This window comes from Anomaloglossus baeobatrachus, chromosome 6 (genome assembly GCF_048569485.1).
Source record: "Anomaloglossus baeobatrachus isolate aAnoBae1 chromosome 6, aAnoBae1.hap1, whole genome shotgun sequence".
Taxonomy (NCBI): domain Eukaryota; kingdom Metazoa; phylum Chordata; class Amphibia; order Anura; family Aromobatidae; genus Anomaloglossus; species Anomaloglossus baeobatrachus.
Genome location: NC_134358.1, coordinates 150,207,101 through 150,228,627, shown reverse-complemented (window position 1 = coordinate 150,228,627; position 21,527 = coordinate 150,207,101). Strand labels below are relative to the sequence as shown.

The 21,527-nt window shown below is 40.1% G+C and overlaps 1 protein-coding gene across 1 annotated transcript in view; it reads right to left on the bottom strand.

The window, feature by feature from the left end:
• Window positions 1-2,966: 2,966 nt before the first annotated feature.
• CCDC178 (coiled-coil domain containing 178) overlaps window positions 2,967-21,527 on the bottom strand; it is a 705,487-nt gene continuing 686,926 nt past the window's right edge. The window contains exon 20 of the mRNA XM_075316359.1: window positions 2,967-3,036. Within this exon, the coding sequence (XP_075172474.1) occupies window positions 3,025-3,036 (12 nt within the window). The 3' untranslated portion in view covers window positions 2,967-3,024. The remainder of the gene's footprint in view (window positions 3,037-21,527) is intronic.

Sequence of the window (21,527 nt, the reverse complement as noted above, 5' to 3'; positions counted from 1 at the left end):
GTACACACTGCAAATGGATGCATGAAATTCTACACTTGTTACCTCCAGCTTCAGTTCTTACACATGTGCATGTTATCTATATGCCAATACATAATTTCTTGAATCAATAGCCCCAATTGATTGGATACATCCAGTATTTAAATAGTTGTAATATATTATGTGACAAGGATTTCCGTCATGAGATTTTCTTTCTGGGAAAACCTAATTAAAAAATAATGAAAAGTGAAATATAGGGCCAGGCTGCAGGTTTCATAGCCGATTTGACACTGAAGAGTCAAGGCAATGACTGTGGGTTGTTATCGACAATCAGGTTATAGGTTCTTTGTTAACATGAAGGAAAAGGAGCCTCCCAGGGAGCATCAAAAGGCTGCTTACACGAAGATATCTTTATGACTGCCATGTTCCTAAGTGATTGTAACCATTATTGCTTGGTCTATATGTATGAATAGATCAACAGTGAAACTATTATTGAGCAGACTTGGTCATCTCTACATAAAATCATACCATCAGGCGTATCGGTAAATGTTGCTTATCTGTAATAGTGATGTGTGGATTGTTATTAGGAAATAACCACAAAATTTGCACGTGATTTGCTCTCCTGATGACTATGATTGTGCAATGTCATCTGCTGTAGTCGTGTCCATGTAACCTGGGGTATGTTTTAATCTCTTCCAGTCCTTTATTATTTTGCAGTCATAGAATGTGGTTATTTCCTGGTGAAGTTGGAATACCCCAAAACGCGTAGATAGTAAATCGTAACTCCTACTACCCATGTGTCCTGGACCTTTCTTACCGGATAATTTACAGCAGTGGAGAACCAAGCTACGTATCACTCCATTACAGCTCCTTTTGGTTTTATCAGTCGTGGACCTGCAGCAGCAGTCAAACTCTGAAATTGCTGTGTGCTACACATCTGATATAAGCGCTAAGGACAGAAAGCGCAACAGGGTCTTACCCAAAAAAATACAAAAGGTGATAAGCGATTGTGCTCACCTTGCAGGGTGCGACCAGTATTTAGACACATAATTCAGCTGCTGCAGAGTCCACGTGCTCAACAGCCAGGGATAATCAGGAGCCAAAAAAAGTGGAACTTTTCTGTGCTGCTGTAAGAATAGCGAAAATCCAAAAGTGCTGAATAAAATGTAGGAGGTTTTATTCTACGTGTTTCGAAGTGTGTCTTCACTCCATCAGGAAACCCACCGATAATCCAGGCTCAGCATCCACATCCACGCATCTTTCCAAGAAAGGTTTTAATGAAATATAAGCCTGGAGCCCAACTCAAATGAGGACTGTTTGGGCCCATTGAGATGTGAGTGATTGGTTTTGGACCTCCAAAAGTAAGGTACACCTTCACGAAGTTGGATGGCTTTTTAATTTCTTTTTCCAAAAATGTTAACTATGTACCTTAAGTTTTTTAGATTTGCAGCAATAGTGCAGTTCATGTATTCATTAATTGCAGTGCATATGTTTGTACTGTATATTGGACACATAGCATATCGTGCACCTATACATTTATTATATACAAAATGGTATTCATGCCATTTTTTGTTTTTATTTTGTACGATCACTTAGCTGAAAAGTTAATCATAGAATCTCAACTCTTTCAGATTTTGTGTTAAACATCACACCAAAACTTGTTATTTTTTTTTTGTTTGTTTGTTTGTTTTTTTTAAATCATGGAACATTCATCAAAGGTTGTAATAATTGTACTAATCTAATTGCCCTCCTTTGTATGGACTCTAGCTTCTGAATATCCTTTTTCAAATGTGAAGCACAAAACTGGATCCCATATTCCAGATGTACCCTTACAAGACATATGTAGAGATGTAACGATACATTGGGATCACTTGATTGTATCTCTTTTTACACACCCTAAAATCATTTGCCTTTGCACCCGCTGCTTGACAATTAGTTCTGCTGCTCAGCTTATTACTAACCAGAATATCCAAGTCCTTCTCCTGTTCTGTAGTCCCAAGTTTACTTCCATGTAATGTATATGCAGCAATAGGATTGCTCTCAAACCCATCCAAAAAGTTATTAATATAGAGATTAAAAAGAATTGGTCATAGCACAGATCAATGCAATATCCCACTATATGACTATATTCCATTTAGAGAATGTACAACGCCTCTTTTTTTTTCCTGTCTTTTAGCCAGTTCCTTACCAATCAACAAAGTTTCTTGTAGTCCAGTGATCCCCGACCTTTTATACTGTGAGAGCCACATTCCGCTATGAGAAATGGTTGTGAGCCACTCCTCTGTAGTGTTACCCAGAGCATGGTGTAAAAACAGCCCCCGTTCCCACAAAAAGTACACTAAGATCTTGTGCTCCCCCTCCCTTATGCGCAGTATACTTACAACCAGGGGTGCCCACTTTACCCTCATTCAATATGTTTAAATCTAACATACTCACCATACTACTGAATCCAATGTCTAGCACCAAACTAACTTGCAATACCATCTTAGCTCCCTCCACCCAGTATACTGGCATTCATATGTGCTCTTCTGTGGAGGGCTACTTACAAAAGTTACCATCAAGAGACATTCTCTTCATAGCTGTTTTCTAGATGTGAAGCTAATGCTCAAAGCTGAAAGACAGCTGCGAGTCACACATCATGGTCCTGAGAGCCACATGTGACTCCCACATGTGGCTACAGGTTAGATACCCCTCCTCTAGCTCCTGCTTCTGGAGCTTTAGTATAAGGATGTTATGTGGTACAGTATCAAATGCCTTTGCAAAGCCCAAATAAATCATATTAGCTGCATTACCAACATGCAGATTTGCACTTACCTCCTCATAGAAAAGCAACATGTTGATTAGACATGACTTATCTTTCAGGAATCCATGCTGGTTGTCAGATATTTTATTATTCTGTGCAATATATTTCGGCAGGTCATCACTTATAATGCCCTAAAAATCTTTGCACACAACTGATATCAGACTTACCGAACGGATCTGCCTTCTTACCTTTCTTAAATATCGGTACCACGTCAGCCATCCTCCAATCCTGTAGCACCAACCCCGTTACAAGAAAGTCTAAAAAGATGAGAAACAGTGGTCTGTCAATTACTAGGCTCAATTACATCAATATTTGTGGATGAATTCCATCTGGCCTGGGGGATTTGTGCACGTTCAATTTGTTCAGATACAGGCGTACTTCTTCTTGTGTTAAACTAGTTATATCAGGTGGTGAACTTTGATTTATGCCTTGTTGAATAAGCCCTGGAATAGTCAGTTCATTGTTGAACATGGATAAAAAGTGCCTGTTTAATATCTCAGCTTTCTCTTTGTCCTCTACAATTATTTTATTATCATCTTTTAAGGGGCGAATACCAACCATTGTTATCTTTTTTGGCATTGATGTGTTTCTAAAAAATGTGGGGATTTATTTTAATGTCGCTAACGATTTGTGCTTCAGTAGCTAACTTTGCTAGCTTGATTTCTTTTTACATTTTCTATTGAGATCTTTATACTCTTGAAATGCTATTTCTGTATTCTCGGCCTTCAACATTTTGAATGCCCTTTGTTGTTGTCTTATTAGGTTTTGTACTATCTAATTTATCCATAGTGGTTTCTTTTTATTCCTGGACATTTTATTACTAGAATGTTTACGTTTTCTACAGGATTTTAGTAGTATATCCTTAAACTTGCCCCATTTATGTTTGTTGTCCCCAGTTACCATGACATGGTCCCACTTTACATGATGAAGCTCTTCTCTTAATTTGTTGAAATGTTGAAACCAGCTTTCATAAAATTCCAGGTTTTTGCATCTCCCCTTTGAAATGTTTTATTGCCTATTACATTGAAAGTTACTATATTATTGTTGTGGCATCCCAAATGCTCTGGAATCTGTAGTTCTGAAACTGTAGCTGGTCTATTTGACAGGACCAGAACCAGCAAATTATGTCCCTTGGTTGGATGGAAATTTTGGAAATTCTTCCTATGTTCATACATTGATAAAAAAAATGTTACTTTTCAAAGTGGGTGCTCATTTATGCTGAGCACTGTATATATTTGGTATAATTATAATCATAAGCACCTGTAGAAAAAATGTATGTTATTTTTACATTATAATGAACACCATGAAAACATATCTGAAAAATCAATAACACATTTTTTTTGTGTATATCACCTTGTTCCCTCAAAAACGTTGATACAAGTTATACAATACATTGTACCCCAAAATGGTGCGATTTACAAATGCATCTCATCCAGTGAAAGCAAAGCAGCAGTTTTCAATATCTAATAATAAGGTGTTTATAGGATCTGTCACCACGTTTTTGCCACCTAATTTAAGAGCAACATAATGTAGGGGCAGAGACCTTGAGTCCAGCAATGCGTCACTTACTAGACTGTTTGTAGTACTAAATTTAACAAAAAAAAAAACCCTGTTTATCAGCAGTAGATTATCAGTAGAGTACTCATCAACCTGCTGCCATGTAGTGCTGCATATTCATTAGCTCTGTATAACCCCCTCCCACACTGATTGGCAACTTTCTGACTATGCACAGTGTACACAGAAAGCTGCCAATCAGTGGTGTAAGTGAGGTTATACAAAGCTCAGCATTCAGAAAACTGGTAGAGTTGCAGCAGATAAAACAGTGATTTTATAAGAAAATACAACACAAAGCCCAGTAAGTGACACATCGCTGGAATCAGGGTTTCTGCCCCTACATTATTTTATGCTAAGATCAAGTAGCAAACACCTGGTAACAGATTCCCTTTATGTCTTCCATGTACTGTATAAGAAATATATTTTTGCGCCATCTTAGCACTAGAACAAAATCTCAAGTGTCTGGAGAGCAGATGTGCGGCTGAGTATGAGACACAAAGCATATGTTTCTAGGCAGTTATTTGTTAACTGGTGATAAACAGTGCAAGATTCTTCAAATTGTCTATATCACACTTGGGAATATTCAGCTTATTTCTTGAACTCTGAAGAATCACTGATTAATAAACTACTGCTGTCTGAGAGCCCATGTAATGAACGTATGTATGTGCTACATGAAATGCAAGGCTTTACATGCAAACTACTGTATGAAGATAACTATATGTAGGGTATTCATGTGCGTATGCCGGGATCTTTCAACATTCTATTCAATCACACAGATTTCAGTGCCAAACCTGAAAAGAAGAAAGAAGAAATAGTTTGGAAAAATGTGGATTCTTCTGCAGCTTCAAAGGTAAACTACAGCAAAATTACACACATTACACAGCAACACTAAACAAGTTTTCGATTTCATTGCGGATTTTGCACAACTAATTTTGAAAGAAAATCTCTGGATAAATACATCGTGTGCAAAATTATTCGGCAAGTTGTATTTTAGAGGATTGTTTTTATTATTGATCAACAAATATGTTCTCAATCAACCCAAAAGACTCAAATATCAAAGCTTAATATTTTTGGAAGTTGGAGTGGGTTTTTTTAGATTTGGCTATCTTAGGAGGATATCTGTTTGTGCAGGTAACTATTACTGTGCAGAATTATTAGGCAAGTTAATAAAAAACAAATATATTCCCATCTCACTTGTTTATTTTCACCAGGTAAACCAATATAACTGCACAAAATTTAGAAATAAACATTTCTGACATGCAAAAACAAAACCCCAAAAATTAGTGACCAATATAGCCACCTTTCTTTATGATGACACTCAACAGCCGACCATCCATAGATTCTGTCAGTTGCTTGATCTGTTTATGATCAACATTGCGTGCAGCAGCCACCACAGCCTCCAGACACTGTTCCGAGAGGTGTACTGTTTTCCCTCCCTGTAGATCTTACATTTTATGAGGGACCACAGGTTTTCTATGGGTTCAGATCAGGTGAACAAGGGGGCCATGTCATTATTTTTTCATCTTTTAGACCTTTACTGGCCAGCCACGCTGTGACGTAGTTGGATGCATGTGATGGAGCATTGTCCTGCATGAAAATCATGCTTTTCTTAAACGAAACCGACTTCTTCCTGTACCACTGCTTGATGAAGTTGTCTTCCAGAAACTGGCAGTAGGTCTGGGAGTTGAGCTTCACTCCATCCTCAACCCGAAAAGGTCCCACAAGTTCATCTTTGATGATACCAGCCCATACCAGTACCCCACCTCCACCTTGCTGGCGTCTGAGTCAGAGTGGAACTTTCTGCCCTTTACTGATCGAGCCTCTGTCCCATCAAGAGTCACTCTCATTTCATCAGTCCATAAAACCCTTGAAAAATCAGTCTTAAGATATTTCTTGGCCCAGACTTGACGTTTTAGCTTATGTTTCTTGTTCAGCGGTGGTCGTTTTTCAGCCTTCCTTACCTTGGCCATGTCCCTGAGTATGGCACACCTTGTGCGTTTTGATACTCCAGTAATGTTGCAGCTCTGAAATATGGCCAGACTGGTGGCAAATGGCATCTTGGCAGCTTCACGCTTGATTTTCCTCAATTCATGGGCAGTTATTTTGCCCAACACGCTTCTGGCGACCCGGTTGGCTATTTGCAAACTTTTGAAACGTGATCACGGGACAATCAAGCGTTTCATTGCAATTTCAAGACTGCTGCATCCCTCTGCAAGACATCTCACAATTTTGGACTTTTGAGAGCCCGTCAAATCTTTCTTCTGACCCATTTTGCTAAAGGAAAGGAAGTTGCCTAATAATTAAGCACAACTTATATAAGGTGTTGATGTCATTACACCACACCCCTCCTCATTACAGAGATGCACGTCACCTGATTTACTTAATTAGTAGTTGGCTCTCAAGCCTTTACAGCTTGGAGTAGGCCAACATGTATAAAAATTATCATGTGATCAAAATACTCATTTGCCTAATAATTGTGCACACAATGTATAATGTCACCATTTTACCTGCTCCACTGTGGATTTTACATGCAAATATCTCCAGTAATTCCATACTTGTGAACCAAACCTTATGTTGCCTTTTTGGAAAATTAAAAGTAATACATTCTTAAATTGAAATGACTGTAGTCCTGCGCCTCATTCAGAAGGTGAATATAAGAAATGTACACACCCTGTTAAGATTGCAGGGCTTTTTTTTCATAGAGTTTACTTACAGAATGTCAATACATAGGGCAAAGATGTACCGCATATTGTGTTCAGATTAGCTGACTCACCTAGTCTATTAAAATATAAAAATCTTTATTTCTTTACTACTACCACACTATGAACACCAAAAAAAAAATCAAATTTGAATTTTTTTTTATAATATTAAGAGGTAGGACAATGTCTGTGTTTTAGCGGTATGTAATACCTTTTACACATATAATCCATTTTTTTCAGTTGTTTCACGCTTTTTTGTTAAGTATTTAATTCCACATGTGTTAATTCATAGTTTTGATGCCTTCAATTTGAATCTACAATTTTCAGAGTCCTGACAATAAAGAAAACTCTTTGAATGAGAAGATGTGTCCAAACTTTTGTATATATATATATATATATATATATATATAAAGTTATATATAGCGCATAATATTGTGTATCGGTTGACAAGCAGGGGAAGACCATGGAAAAAAAATGCTTCAATGTCCTTAAATTAGGGTCCCTAGCAAAGCTGTACCCTACCTGGCCATGGGGTTGGCACCATGTACATCCATTCTGGCTTTCCCTAAGTTTCCTATGACTGTCTCTATCATAGGTATCAGTGTAAATACAAATGAGGGCAATATGAAGTGTACTTATCTAATATCTTTTTTAAAGCCTCCTCTGTGTCCCAGTCAATAAGGTCCCATATTTATTCATGAGCTCATTATAGTTGCCTCTTAGAAGAAATAGTCCTGGACTCGACACGTTTCACTCATTTGATCAGTATGGTCCATTGAAACCATATCTGCTGTATGTCTCCTAATGAACCCTAATGATGGAAAAGGGGGAAATGCGTCAAGACTAAGACTATTTCTTCTAAGAGGCAACTATACTAAGTGCATTGGTTAAATGGGACCTTGATGACTGGGACACAGAGGAGGCTTTAAGAAAGATATCAGATAAATGCACTAAATATTGTCCTCATTTGTGTACATAACCTATCTGCAATCATGCACACAGGCTTTGATTCATGATGCCATGGTTTTTGGCAGCATGATTTGAGTGACAATATTCCTTTTCAAAGAGTAGTTCTCTTTTCTGGTCCGTAGTTAAAAAAAAAACTATTTGAATGAGTTTTCTGAAACTTTTCTTTTATTGCCAAGCTTTTAAATTCACTTACTTTAATGGTATGTACACACAGTTTTTAGAGGAGCTGTTTTCAGCTGGTCCACCCTTAAAAATGGCTAAAAAAATTGCTCAAAAATGAAATACTATTCCTATGAATTATAGAATTACTTACTAGTCATATATTCAGTGCTTTTGACATGTTTCTTTCACTTAAGAATTTGAAAAAGACCTGAAAGGAAAATAGAAAGTGCATGACACTTCTTTGGAGCATCTCCGAATGGGAAATGCTCCAAATTAGGCACTGACAAATTAAAAGACTGCAAAAAACACTTCAGGAAAAAAGAAACTCTGTAAAATACTTTTCGATCTGACTTTAGGAAACAAAAAAACTTCAAAAACTTGCCAAAGAAGGATAGTTTTGTGAAGTGGTACTCTGTATGTATACCCTTTTGATTCTTATTGTGTTTTTCCCTGAACTAAAGACTAGAGATGAGCGAACCTTTGGAAGTTCAGTTCGGCAGGTATAGTCGAACCTTAAAAAAGTTTGGTTTGTGACCCTGACTTGATTCTAACCTCAATGGAAGTCAGTAATTGGGCAGTTCGTGGCTCCACCCATATGTTGCCAGCCATAAGCAGAAGACTTCCAGGGGATGGTGGGCAGGTGTTTTCAAATTATTATTTTTTTGTGTGTGTGTGCACACTACATCTGATCATGCTGATATTAACCCCAGTGTGAGACGTTCAAACATTGCACGTGGCTCGCACAGGGCTGAACACCACTCATACCTAAGCACAGCACTGCTCGTTGAGTGATTTGCACTCGTAACTCACTCAAACATAGAACCCAAACTTTTTTTTTGGTAGTTGGTTTCCGAACCCATACTCCGAACATCAAACCTCAGGTTTGCTCATCTCTAGTAATGACACTATACATATATGTCATGTGACTGTGCTTCAGGATGAAAGTCCCCCAAGTACAAAAGACAATATCAATGTCAGAGATCTGGATCAATTCTTCCTGCTACTAAGAGTGCTTGGTTTCATGGGGGAGAGGTAGGACTAGAATATGACTACTTAATTCTGGTGGTTGCACTTTTCAAAATTGCACACAATAACATGTCTTTCAATACATCACATAAAAAGTAAGTGATGTCTTCTATCTCCAAACATTCGTCATATACCAAAAGCTTGTTCACTCTAAAAATATAGAAGAAAAAATTAGATGACTTGAGCCGCGAAGATTCTCTTGGCACAAAAATGAACATATTAGTCCTTCGTGATAGCCATGTTACATTTCTTGCAGTGTTTAATGTAGACAATTATTTATAGAGTTGATAAGGATCTACCCCAACCAAAAATACCTCTATCTTTCATATATGTAAATAGAGCATATCAATGGGGTATGTCTCCTTACCTCTCGTAGGATTGCCATTTTACTGCTTGCGCTCCCCACATCTGGAAATATAATAAAAGGCATTTTCTAACGCATACATAAGATTGCACCATTTCTATATATGTTCCCCAATGTGTTTTTCCTCCTGACTTCACACTAGGCTCCCTTATACTGTGCTGTCTTACTTTTTAAGTCAATTTGTGACAAGTTCATTTTTGCACATTTTTGTACGGTATAAAAATCAATACGCTTCTTATTGCCATTACTGAACAGTTTGGGGCTTTGCGGCTAGCTAGCATGACAATAGATGCAGAGCCTGTAACAAGTTTTAGTTAATTAGAGTCAATCAATCCAAACTTTGCTAAATTATTCAAGTGAAACAATAGTATAATGAACTAAAGTCTGTGAGATGATGGGGAAATACAAATTATCGCACCCGGATAAATTAAATGTGACTCTATGAAAGTAAACCCATCCTTCTAAACAAGTACCTAGAGAGTAAGTGGGGAAAGGTGAAGAAGTATTAAATAGTAAGAAATAGAATAACAAACAAATAAACTCTCTTGTCAATGTATTACCAGCTGTACAAGAAATTTATGGTGCATACCTGTTAATAGGAATACAGCAGGTGAAATAAGTATTGAACATGTCATGTCATCACTTTTCTAAGAAAATATATGTCTAAAGGTGCCATTGATATGAATTTCTCACCAGATTTCGGTAACAATCCATCCAATCCACACAGGCAAAGAAATAAAGCAATAGCTCTCCATAAATTTAGTGATGTGTAATAAGAGAAATGACAAAGGAAAATTATTAAATACACTTACTGAAATGTATTTAATACTTAATACAAAACCATTTGTTGATGATGATATCTTCAAGATGTATGTATGGAAAAACTAGTCGTATGCATTGCTCAGGTGTGATTTTGGACCATTCTTCCACACAAACACTCTTCAAATCCTGAAGGTTCTGTAGACTCCTCCTATGAACTATGAAGCTTTAATTCCTTCCATAAATTTTCTATTGGATTCAGGTCAGGTGATTGGTTGGGCCATTCCAGCAGCTTTATTTTCTTTCTCTGAAACCAACTGAGAGTTTCCTTGGCTGTGTGTTTGGAATCCTTGTGCTCAGAGGAACGTTCTGTAGTTTACAAATCCTCTCTAACCAATGACATCAGAATGTTTTGCAACAATAAGATTGCAAAGGTCTTAAGACAACTCACTGGTTTTACTCATCATGAGATGTTTGTATAGCACCTTGGTATAAGACACCTTTTTGTAGGCCATTAGTTGACCCAGCTGATATTATTTATTACTAAAGGGTGCTTTACACGTTGCGACATCGCTAGCGATTGCTAGCGATGTCGAGCACGATAGCACCCGGCCCCGTCGTATGTGCGACATTTGGTAATCGCTGCCATAGCGAACATTATCGCCACTAAGCGGCCGGCCAATAGAAGCGGAGGGGCGGAGATGAGCGGGACGTAACATCCCACCCACCTCCTTCCTTCTGCATTGCCGGTGGACGCAGGTAAGGAGATGGTCGTCGTTCCTGCGGTGTCACACATATCGATGTGTGCTGCCGTAGGAACGACAAACAACATCGTACCTGCAGCAGCAACGATATTAAGGAAAGGAGCGACGTGTCAACGATCACCGTTTTTGGATGATTTTGTGATCGTTGATCGTCGCTCCTTGATGTCACATGCTGCGATGTCGCTACCGGCATCGGATGTGCGTCGCTAAAGACGTAACCCCGACGATGCATCAGTAGCGAAGTCGCAGCGTGTAAAGTACCCTTTAGGGGCATCATTGCTTTATAATTACTGATAGATTTAAGCAGGTGTCATTACTTTCCATGGCTTCTGGCACCTCTTTCTTCATTTGTTCAATACTTTTTCCCTGTGTCATTTCTCATTATTACACATAACTTAATTTGTAGACATCTATGGTTTGATCTCTTTGCCTGAACAGATTGGTTGGGTTGTTACCAACATCTGGTGAGAAATTCATATCAATAGCACTTTTAGAAATATATTTATTTAGAACATTTGTGACTAGAAATGAGCAGACCTGTTAAAGTTCGGTTCAGTGGGTTCAGCCCAGGGACAATCGAAAGTGAGACTATGTTTGAGAGTGAGCTCTGTCCAAGTTCTGTAACTGTCCGAAGTATTGTAGAAGCCTGTTCCAGTTACAGAGACATTTGCCTAAGAAGAAATATGCATTTTCAGGGATGACTATGGTTGAATGCAGAGTTTATTTCCCCTGAAGATTCCCTGAGTGACCTGGAAGGAAGGCCTGACCTATAATCTGTCCTTCGAGTGCCAGACTCATCACCGCTTTCTCGATCATCCAGCTAACAGTCAACCATAATACTGCAACCCTTCCAGCAAACAAACTACATTCAGTAAGACCTGAGCTAAGGCCAGCCACAGAGATCTCAGTGGGTACATGTACACAAACCTAGAGATTGGTGCCAAGAGTAGTTAGTTAGGTCTACAGTCTAAGAGGACAGAACTTTTTTTCCACGAGCAAACTACTCACAGTAAAAGACACTTTATTTACCCCCTCTCTCAATCGTATCTCTATTTGAGGTGACTCCTTGAGGGGTAAAAGGGCAAAATAGAGATAAGATAAGTTTGTGCACCATCGACAGGCCAGCCAGTACACTCATCAATTTACACCATTCCTTATAGATTAATTATTTGGATGCTGCACTAGTCATCTCCTGGGACATCTCAGGTCTATGTCGCATGTGCAGCACAGGGATCCTGGTCACTTCTGATTGAGTGTGTGTTATATTTCACTTGTGTTATTGTGTGGAACTTGTGGAACTTTTTGTTTCACCCAGTAAAGTAAACGTTCTCTGGCTTGGCACGGTTTGGTCATATTTTTCGTCCACAGTCCATTGTATCCTGTGGAGACCACTCCGACACTCAGTCTATAGTTGTACAGAGTCATCATAACCCTTTAACTCTAGAACGCACAACTATAGAAATCAACCATAGAAAACAAGTAACCTAGGAGGCCTGCGAGGCCCCACGTATGTGTTCTAGGGTTAACTCAGGTAGTTTTACCCCATTTTACTATTTCAGGTGTTGAGAACCTGCCCAAGATTTCACTGTCTTGAGATTTCTTTATGAAACTAATGGGTCTGTGTTCCAATTTTATAACATATAGTACTGATAGGACATCTACCAGTGCTCAATGAATTCAATAGTTATGTACCCTAAAAAAGAATGCATCTTGTACAAATGACCTTGTTTGAAGATTGTTACATTAAAGATACCTTTAGATTATTGTAACTGATTAAAGGACAGACAGATTTTTCTTCCAACATTTACTGTCAGGCTCCATGGAGTTAAATGAGACGAAATGAATCATGTGTTATCAATTGAATTAATGCTTTTCATATTACATTTAAAGCTTGTGCTTATTCAGAGCTGACATTTACTAGTCTTTTACAGAAGCGTCTGAGAAGATCTATGTATTACGGTCTCTTGATTTCTAGCTATGAATGCAGAATGATATGACATTGGCAGTTTGGCTCCACATCTGTTTACCAAATCATTGAAATCGCTTCACAAGCGCCCATATGACAGGGTAGAGCTGGAATGAAACGAGACTCACAGAAGCCTGCAGGTGTGATCATGACACATTTTCTTCCATCTGTCATCATCTTCATTCTGTGTCTGGGGGCAACTTCTTGTTTCTATTTAAAATACATATGGCACATTCTTCTCTTCTCATTTCACCAAGTTGTAGATAAAAATTTAAAGTTTTTCTTCTTCCTTTTTTTTGTTTATTAATAGCGAGGGGCGAATAGTAAGTCTTCGTGTTCGGATTATGCGTAACGAATCTCAAAGTGCTATTCCCGTATTCGTCACGAATAATGAACCTAACACAAGTCAATGGGGAACCTGGGTATTTTTCTTGTTGTGACGAATACTGGACTAGTATTGGGTAAGCATTATACGACCAGGAATAGTTACTGTTCGCCCATGTCTATTTATTAATCATTTCAGTATTTGTTTTCTATGCACTGTATTTTTACATAGGTGAATTGGGGAATAAAATCCATGCTGCAACTACTCAGACGTCTTAGTCATCCCATTTTCAACCATTTCCAATGTGGACCTGGAAGCGTAGGACTATGGGGATTGGTAAGTGTTGCAATGGGACTTGTATAACAGGTGGGGTGATTATTACTTCCTTTTTATGCCTGCTTTACACGCTTCAATAGATCATTCAATCCGTCGTCGGGGTCAAGTTGTAAGTGACGCACATCCGGCATCGTTCGTGACGTATTTGCGTGTGACACCTACGTGCGATCAAGATTGAACGCAAATACGGTGATCGCATACACGTCGTTTATTCCTCATACATTGGACGTTTTGTTGTACGAACCTAGTCAATTGAAACGTGTGACATCCCTCATACGATTGTGATGTCTGAGGCTATGTGCGCAGGTGTGCGCTCTGCACCGCAGCTTAAAATAGGTCCGCTTCAGAGCGTAGCTGAAAAGCTGCGTTCTGAAGCGCCTCACAATGTCTGTCATTCACTAATCTCGGTCAGTCGGTCACTATCTCTGTCCCTCTCTCTCTCTACATGTCAGTCTATCCCTCTTACCCCCTCTCTCATACTCACCGATCCCTGATCACCGGCGCGGCGCTGCACGGCATTCACACTGCTCCGGCGGCTTTTACTATTTTGAAAAAGCCGGCCGCTCATTAAACAATCTCGTATTCCCTGCTTTCCCCGCCAACCGGTGCCTAGGATTGGTTGCAGTGAGACACGCCCCCACGCTGAGTGACAGGTGTCTCACTACACCCAATCACAGCAGCCGGTGGGCGTGTCAATACTGTGCAGTATAATAAATAATTAAATAATTAAAAAAAACGGCGTGCGGTCCCCCCAATTTTAAAACCTAGCCAGATAAAGCCATACGGCTGAAGGCTGGTATTCTCAGGATGGGGAGCTCCACATTATGGGGAGCCCCCCAGCCTAACAATATCAGCCAGCAGCCGCCCAGAATTGATGCATACATTAGATGCGACAGTTCTGGGACTGTACCCGGCTCTTCCCGATTTGCCCTGGTGCGTTGGCAAATCGGGGTAATAAGGAGTTAATGGCAGCCCATAGCTGCCACTAAATCCTAGATTAATCATGTCAGGCGTCTCCCCGAGATACCTTCCATGATTAATCTGTAAGTGACAGTAAATAAACACACACACCCGAAAAAATCCTTTATTAAAAATAAAAAACACAAACATATACCCTGGTTCATCACTTTATTCAGCCCGAAAAAGCCCTCCATGTCCAGCGTAATCCAGGATGCTCCAGCGTTGCTTCCAGCTCTGCTGCATGGAGGTGACCGGAGCTGCAGAATGCACAGCCGCTCCTGTCAGCTCCACGCAGCAACTGAAGACAGCCACGCGATCAGCTGAGCTGTCACTGAGGTTACCCGCGGCCACCGCTGTATCCAGTGACAGCGGGTAACCTCAGTGACAGCTCAGCTGATCGCGCTATTCCCTTCTTTAGCTGCGTGGAGCTGACAGGAGCGACTGTGCATTCTGCAGCTCCGGTCACCTCCATGCAGCAGAGCTGGAAGCGACGCTGGACCATCCTGGATTACGCCGGACATGGAGGGCTTTTTCGGGCTGAATAAAGTGGTGAACCAGGGTATATGTTTGTGTTTTTTATTTTTAATAAAGGATTTTTTCGGGTGTGTGTGTTTATTTACTGTCACTTACAGATTAATCATGGAAGGTATCTCGGGGAGATGCCTGACATGATTAATCTAGGATTTAGTGGCAGCTATGGGCTGCCAATAACTCCTTATTGCCCCGATTGCCAAAGCACCAGGGCAAATCGGGAAGAGCCGGGTACAGTCCCAGAACTGTCGCATCTAATGTATGCGGCAATTCTGGGCGGCTGCTGGCTGATATTGTTAGGCTGGGGGGCTCCCCATAACGTGGAGCTCCCCATCCTGAGAATACCAGCCTTCAGCCGTATGGCTTTATCTGGCTGGTTTTAAAATTGGGGGGGACCGCACGCCGTTTTTTTAAATTATTTAATTATTTATTTCACTGCACAGTATAGACACGCCCACCGGCTGCTGTGATTGGGTGCAGTGAGACACCTGTCACTCAGCATGGGGGCGTGTCTCACTGCAACCAATCCTAGGCGCTGGTGGGCGGGGAAAGCAGGGAATACGAGATTGGTTAATGAGCGGCCGGCTTTTTCAAAATAGTAAAAGCCGCCGGAGCAGTGTGAATGCCGTGCAGCGCCGCGCCGGTGATCGGGGATCGGTAAGCATATGAGAGAGGGCTGCTCAATTCAGTTACTCAGGAGTTTAGCGGTCACCCGTGAGTCCTTCACTGGTGACCGCTAATCAGGACGCGACACAGACAGAGCCGCAGCATGACAATGAAGTCGGGTGAAGTTAACCTGAGTTCATTCTGATCGTGCGGCTCTGTCTGTGTCTGCTGTCATCTGCCATTTAGCTCTGCTACATGGCTGTCTGTGTCTGCTGTAGCGGCCATGTAGCAGAGCTGAATGGCAGATGACATAGTAAAAACGCATTCCTACACATTACACACGCTTGGCAAGTCAATAAATAAAAAAAAAAGAAAAAAGAGTGCCCAATGCATACGTCACAGAACACATGATCTAAAGGATCGCACACAAAATTGATCAATTTAACATAGACTACTAACGCACGTGTGACAGCAAATGAACGACCTACGTGCGATCTCATTAAATCGCATATGCTGCCTGGGCGTGTCACATCGCATACGAGATCGCACACCTAATTGTAAGGTGTAAAGCTGGCTTAAAAGGGAACCTGTCATCAGATTTTGGAGTGGATGATGCCTCCTGCACCATCCACATAATCGGGCAAATTCTTGCACTTTTGCAGACACATTCCTGTCTCGCATAGGCACACATCGCTCTACTCTATTGCGAACATAGCAATAAAGCATAGGTGCGCCTGCGCAAAATGGCAAGTTCTCTGCACAGTTGCAACATTTTGCCTGGGGATGTGGATGACGTCACCCGTGTCTTACACATCGCCGGGCAAAATCTTGCACTTGCGCAGAGAACTCGCTGGTTGGCACAGACGCACCTATGTTTTCGGCTCTGCCCGCAATAGGGCAGAACGAAGTGCGCCAGGAATGTGCCTGCGCAGGTGTGAGATTTTGCTCACCTATGTGGATGGCACCCGAGACGTCAATCAGTACGGGAAGACGGCGAAAGGAGGTACAGGAGACACAGATTAGGATGCCCATACCAGGCAATTTAAATACATGGTGGGAGATTTTATAAATGTATTTCTGGGGTCTACGGGGGGGGGGTGTCAGGGGGTAATATGCACCTTTATAGAATGCAGCACAGATGCTGCTTAAGGTTGTAGTCTTAAGGCCCCGTCACACACAGAGATAAATCTTTGGTAGATCTGTGGTTGCAGTGAAATCATGGACATATTGTTCCATTTGTACACAGCCACAAACCTGTCACTGATTGTCCACAATTTCACTGCAACCACAGATCTGCCGCAGATTTATCTCTGTGTGTGACAGGGCCTTTAGTTTAGAATGCCAAAATCTGGTAATAGGTTCACTTTAAGTGTTTTAATGGTTGCAAGCTATGACTTATTACCTGAAAAAACAAAAGAAACAAAAAAACAGCAACTCACCCCCTCCAATTTGGGACTTTGTTTGTATTTCAATTGTTAAGTACTGTAATATAAAGGTACTATATATTACTGAATTTACAGGTACAAAAGCTGTGCCCTCAATGGTGGAAGCCTTTTTGGTAATTTATGAGAAGGCTCAGAGGACCATAGCTATATCACCCTTTAACGTTTCACTGACCACATCATCTAAGGAACTTGACATATAATGGAAGAAACAAGAACTGGACAAGTCACCAATAGAGATGACTGAACCCGAACAGTAAAGTTCGGTGTTTGTACCGAACACAGACTTTAAAAAAAAAATGTGTTCGAGTTTAAAGTATGACCATTTGTGCGAAAGTGGAGAGTTAAGATACCTATCAATCGTGAACGGATACCCAGAGAAGACTTCATTGATATGGTAAGACAAAGTTTTTGAAGAATATTTTCCTTTATTGTAATATTAGTGAATATTTTGTGAAATCACTCCTCTTCATCTGATTGAGAATAATGGTTGATTCGATGAAAAAGGGATGAGTACCCAATGTACACTACTCACAAAAAGTTAGGGATATTTGGCTTTGGTTGAGAATCAGGTAAACCATAAAATGTTCGCGGTACAGTGATATTTTATCATGAAAATAGGGCATTTAAGTAAAAGGATGCAATGGTTAATTCCTCATCTCAAACAATTTATTGAATGAAAAGCCAATAACAATGGTAGGTATACCACCCAAAAATGGCAATGTCTAAATAACTTGTCAAGTGGCCTGGAGCATCAATTACACCTTGACAACATCTCATGCTGTTCACAAGTCGAGTTATTGTCTGCTGAGGCAAGGCATACCACTCTTCCTGAAGGTCATTGAGATTCTGGAGCACAGTGTTACGAGCCTCTACATGGTGACTCAGCTGATCATATAAGTTTTCCATAGGATTCAAGTCTGGAAAAAGCATAGCCCACTCCATTTTAAGTACCTCAGTCTCCAGCAGCCATTCCCTAATGATGCTATCTCGATGACCTGGAGCACTGGCGTCCATGAAGATTAAATTAGTCCTGTATTGTTCAATCAGCGGCACAATGATGGGATTATTGATGTTATTCCAGTAGTAGGGGTTTGTCACTGTACCATTTATAAAGTGTAGGGCAGTTCTGTATTGACTAGACACATCTGCCCACACTGTAACACCACCACCACCGAAGGAACGTCTGGTTACAACAGATGCATAGCGCTCTCCTTGATGTCTCCAACATTGTTGGCGGCCATCATTTCTGCTCAGCATAAATCGACTTTCATCAGTGAACAACTCTGAGCCTAGTTGGTCCATTGTGCAGCTTAGATGCTCCCTTGCCCATGCAAAATAATAACACCTGTGCCTAGTGGTGTGGTCAGGTACCAATGCAGGTCATCTGGTACTCAGATGTAAATGGTTTCGAATGGTGTAAAGTGACACTTGGGTGTCTCTCATGTCCATTAAATGTGGTTTTGATGGCCATTGTTCACGATGAAGCAGTCATCAGTGTGGGATGTGGCCAACGGATGTCCTGATCTATGCCTTTCTGTGACTCTTCCAGTCTCGCAGTATTTCTGTTGCAACCTGCTGATGACACTCTGCGACACTCTAAGCTCAGTGGCCACTTCCATATGAGAATGTCCTGCTTGAAGCATCACAATAGCAAGCTACTGTTGATCAATTGTTAGGTGTCATCTTGGTCTCATGATGATGTCAAAATGTGAACAGCATGATGAGGAGGACTGTAAATACCAATTCTAATTAAACCCCAAAATTCATTGGGCGTTTCATGGATCAAACAACTTTTGTGAATTTTGCAATTCAGTTCCTTGTTTGAGAACAGCAAGTTGTGCAAAATGTACTGATACATTGAACAGTTGGACATGTGCATTCAAACGTTTAGACAAGGTCACATTAAGGTTATCTGAAAAGGTTAGAGGGCATTTTAGGCAATCCTGAAATTTCACCCATAAACCAAATATTCCTAACTTTTTTGAGTAGTGTATATCTCTAATCTCATAATTAAAGGAAATCTGTTAGCAGGTTTTTGCTATTTTATTTGAAAGCAGCATTATATAGGGCAAGAGAGCCTGATTCCAGTGATGTGTCCCTTACTAGGCTATGTGCTGTAATTTCAATACAATCAGTGTTTTATCAAAAAGAACTAGGTCTAATGTGCAAGCCAGTCCAGGTAATCTGTGTAACCACACCCCCAACACTGATTGGTAGCTTGAATACAATGTATAGTGTACACTGGAAGCTGCCAATTGGTGGCGTAGATGGGGTTATACACAGCTCAGCATTCATATCACTGCTATATCTACAGAAGGAAAACGGGGATTCTATCAAAATTGCACCAAGCAGTCCAGTAAGTGACACATCTCTGGAATCAGGTTCTCAGCCACTATATCTTGCTGCTCTCAGGTTACATAACAAATACCCGATGACAGATTCCCTATTCTTCAAACTGCAATCAATTTTTATACCTTGTTACATCTGGATGATCTTAAAGGGACACTTGTTAAAGATCCATTTCTTCATGTATATTTATGTGATTTACATCTTAAATATACATTATGAACTAAGACTCATGTTGAGAGTATAATATGCTGGAACCCTAATACTTAAATTATTAAAATTATTAATGCAAAATGTTTTCTATAGATAAAAAAACAGAAGAAAATTTAGGGAGAAAACTGGGAATGCAGACTGTTACTCCAAGAAAAAGATACTTGTCAAGTATGCATTTTTGAAAATATGATTTAAAAAATGCAGATAAATGTAAATAAATGTATTATAATAAAACAAAATTCATTTCTACCAAAGTGGTAACCTGAATTAATTTAAGTAACATTCCTTTAAAAATAACAATTGTGCAGTGGGGCACTGCTGTGTGTACTGTCTGTGACGTGGGTGACCTCTTCTGTTTGATTGATAAAAACAAATTGCCCATAAGCAGGTAGAATAAAGGTGTACACTGGAGATCAAAATCAGAGAACAATATATGATCATTTGCTGTTTTCAGAAGTAGAGTAATCTACATTGATCAACATTGGAAGTGTTTTTTGTAAGGTGTACACTAGAACAGTGTTTTACAGAAAATCCAAAGTTTATCAACATAAAACCTTTATTTTGTCTTAATTGTGATGATCATAATTAGAGAACAAACATGACAATAGCACAGAAAAAGATTATAACAAAAATTTCTGAAGGTAACAGCAGTCACCAATCAGTAGGACATGTACAGGCCTTCACTTCAAATGACTTCAGCACATCTGCAGCCACAGGACATCACTAGTCTCTCACATTGCTCTGGTGTGATTTTGGCCCACTCTTCTTCCAGTCTCTTCCACAGTTCTTTGACTGTTGTGGGTTTCTTGGCCATAACTTTGTCACAAAGGATTTTCCAGAGGTTTTCTATTGGGTTTAGATCAGGACTCTGGGCTAGCCCTTTCGTTTCAATGTTTTCTGTTTCAAAGAACTGCTTTACCCATTTTGCTGTGTGACTGGGGTCATTGTCCTGCATGAATATTGCTGGCTAATTGAGTGATGAACACAAGTAAGAAACCATGTGTTGTTGAAAAAGGTTCTGATACACTTGCATTCACTCTGCCATGTAGCTGTATGAGAGGTCCAACTCCTGCTACAGAAAACATTCCTAAAACTCTGGCACTTCCTCCACCACCTTTCACTGAGTTCTTAACACACTTTGGTTTCAGTCTTCCCCAGTTTGATAACACATATAATGTTTCCCATCAGACTCAATAAATTAAACTTGCTTTCAACACTAAAATGAACTGTGAAACACTTCCTCTCTGTCCACACAGCATGCTCCTCACCAAAAGTGAGTCTAGCCATTTGATTCTTTCTGCTAATGAGAGGTTTGGTCATTGTAGAGTAGGCTTTCAGTCCAAATGCTCATAAATGTTGTGACACTGTATGGCGAGACAGATCCTTACCATGTTCAGTGCTGAACTGGAGAACAATTCCAGCTGCAGTGTTGAAATGATTACCCATGGAGATTCTCTGCATTATCCTGTCCTCTTTTGCACTTATCTTTCAAGGGTGACCAGCCTTTTTGGGCGACTTGAAAGAGTTTGTGATGTTGTATAGATGCAATATTCTCAAAATCACAGAGTTGGAATGACCATCTTCTCTTGCTATGGCTGATAGGGTTGCCCCTTTGCCCTTCATCAGGACAACCTGCTGCCGCAGGGTTTCAGTCACTTTGGAACAGCACACGATTTTTCCAAAGTCAGTGCAAACTGGAAAGTTAGGCTGACAGTTAAATAGG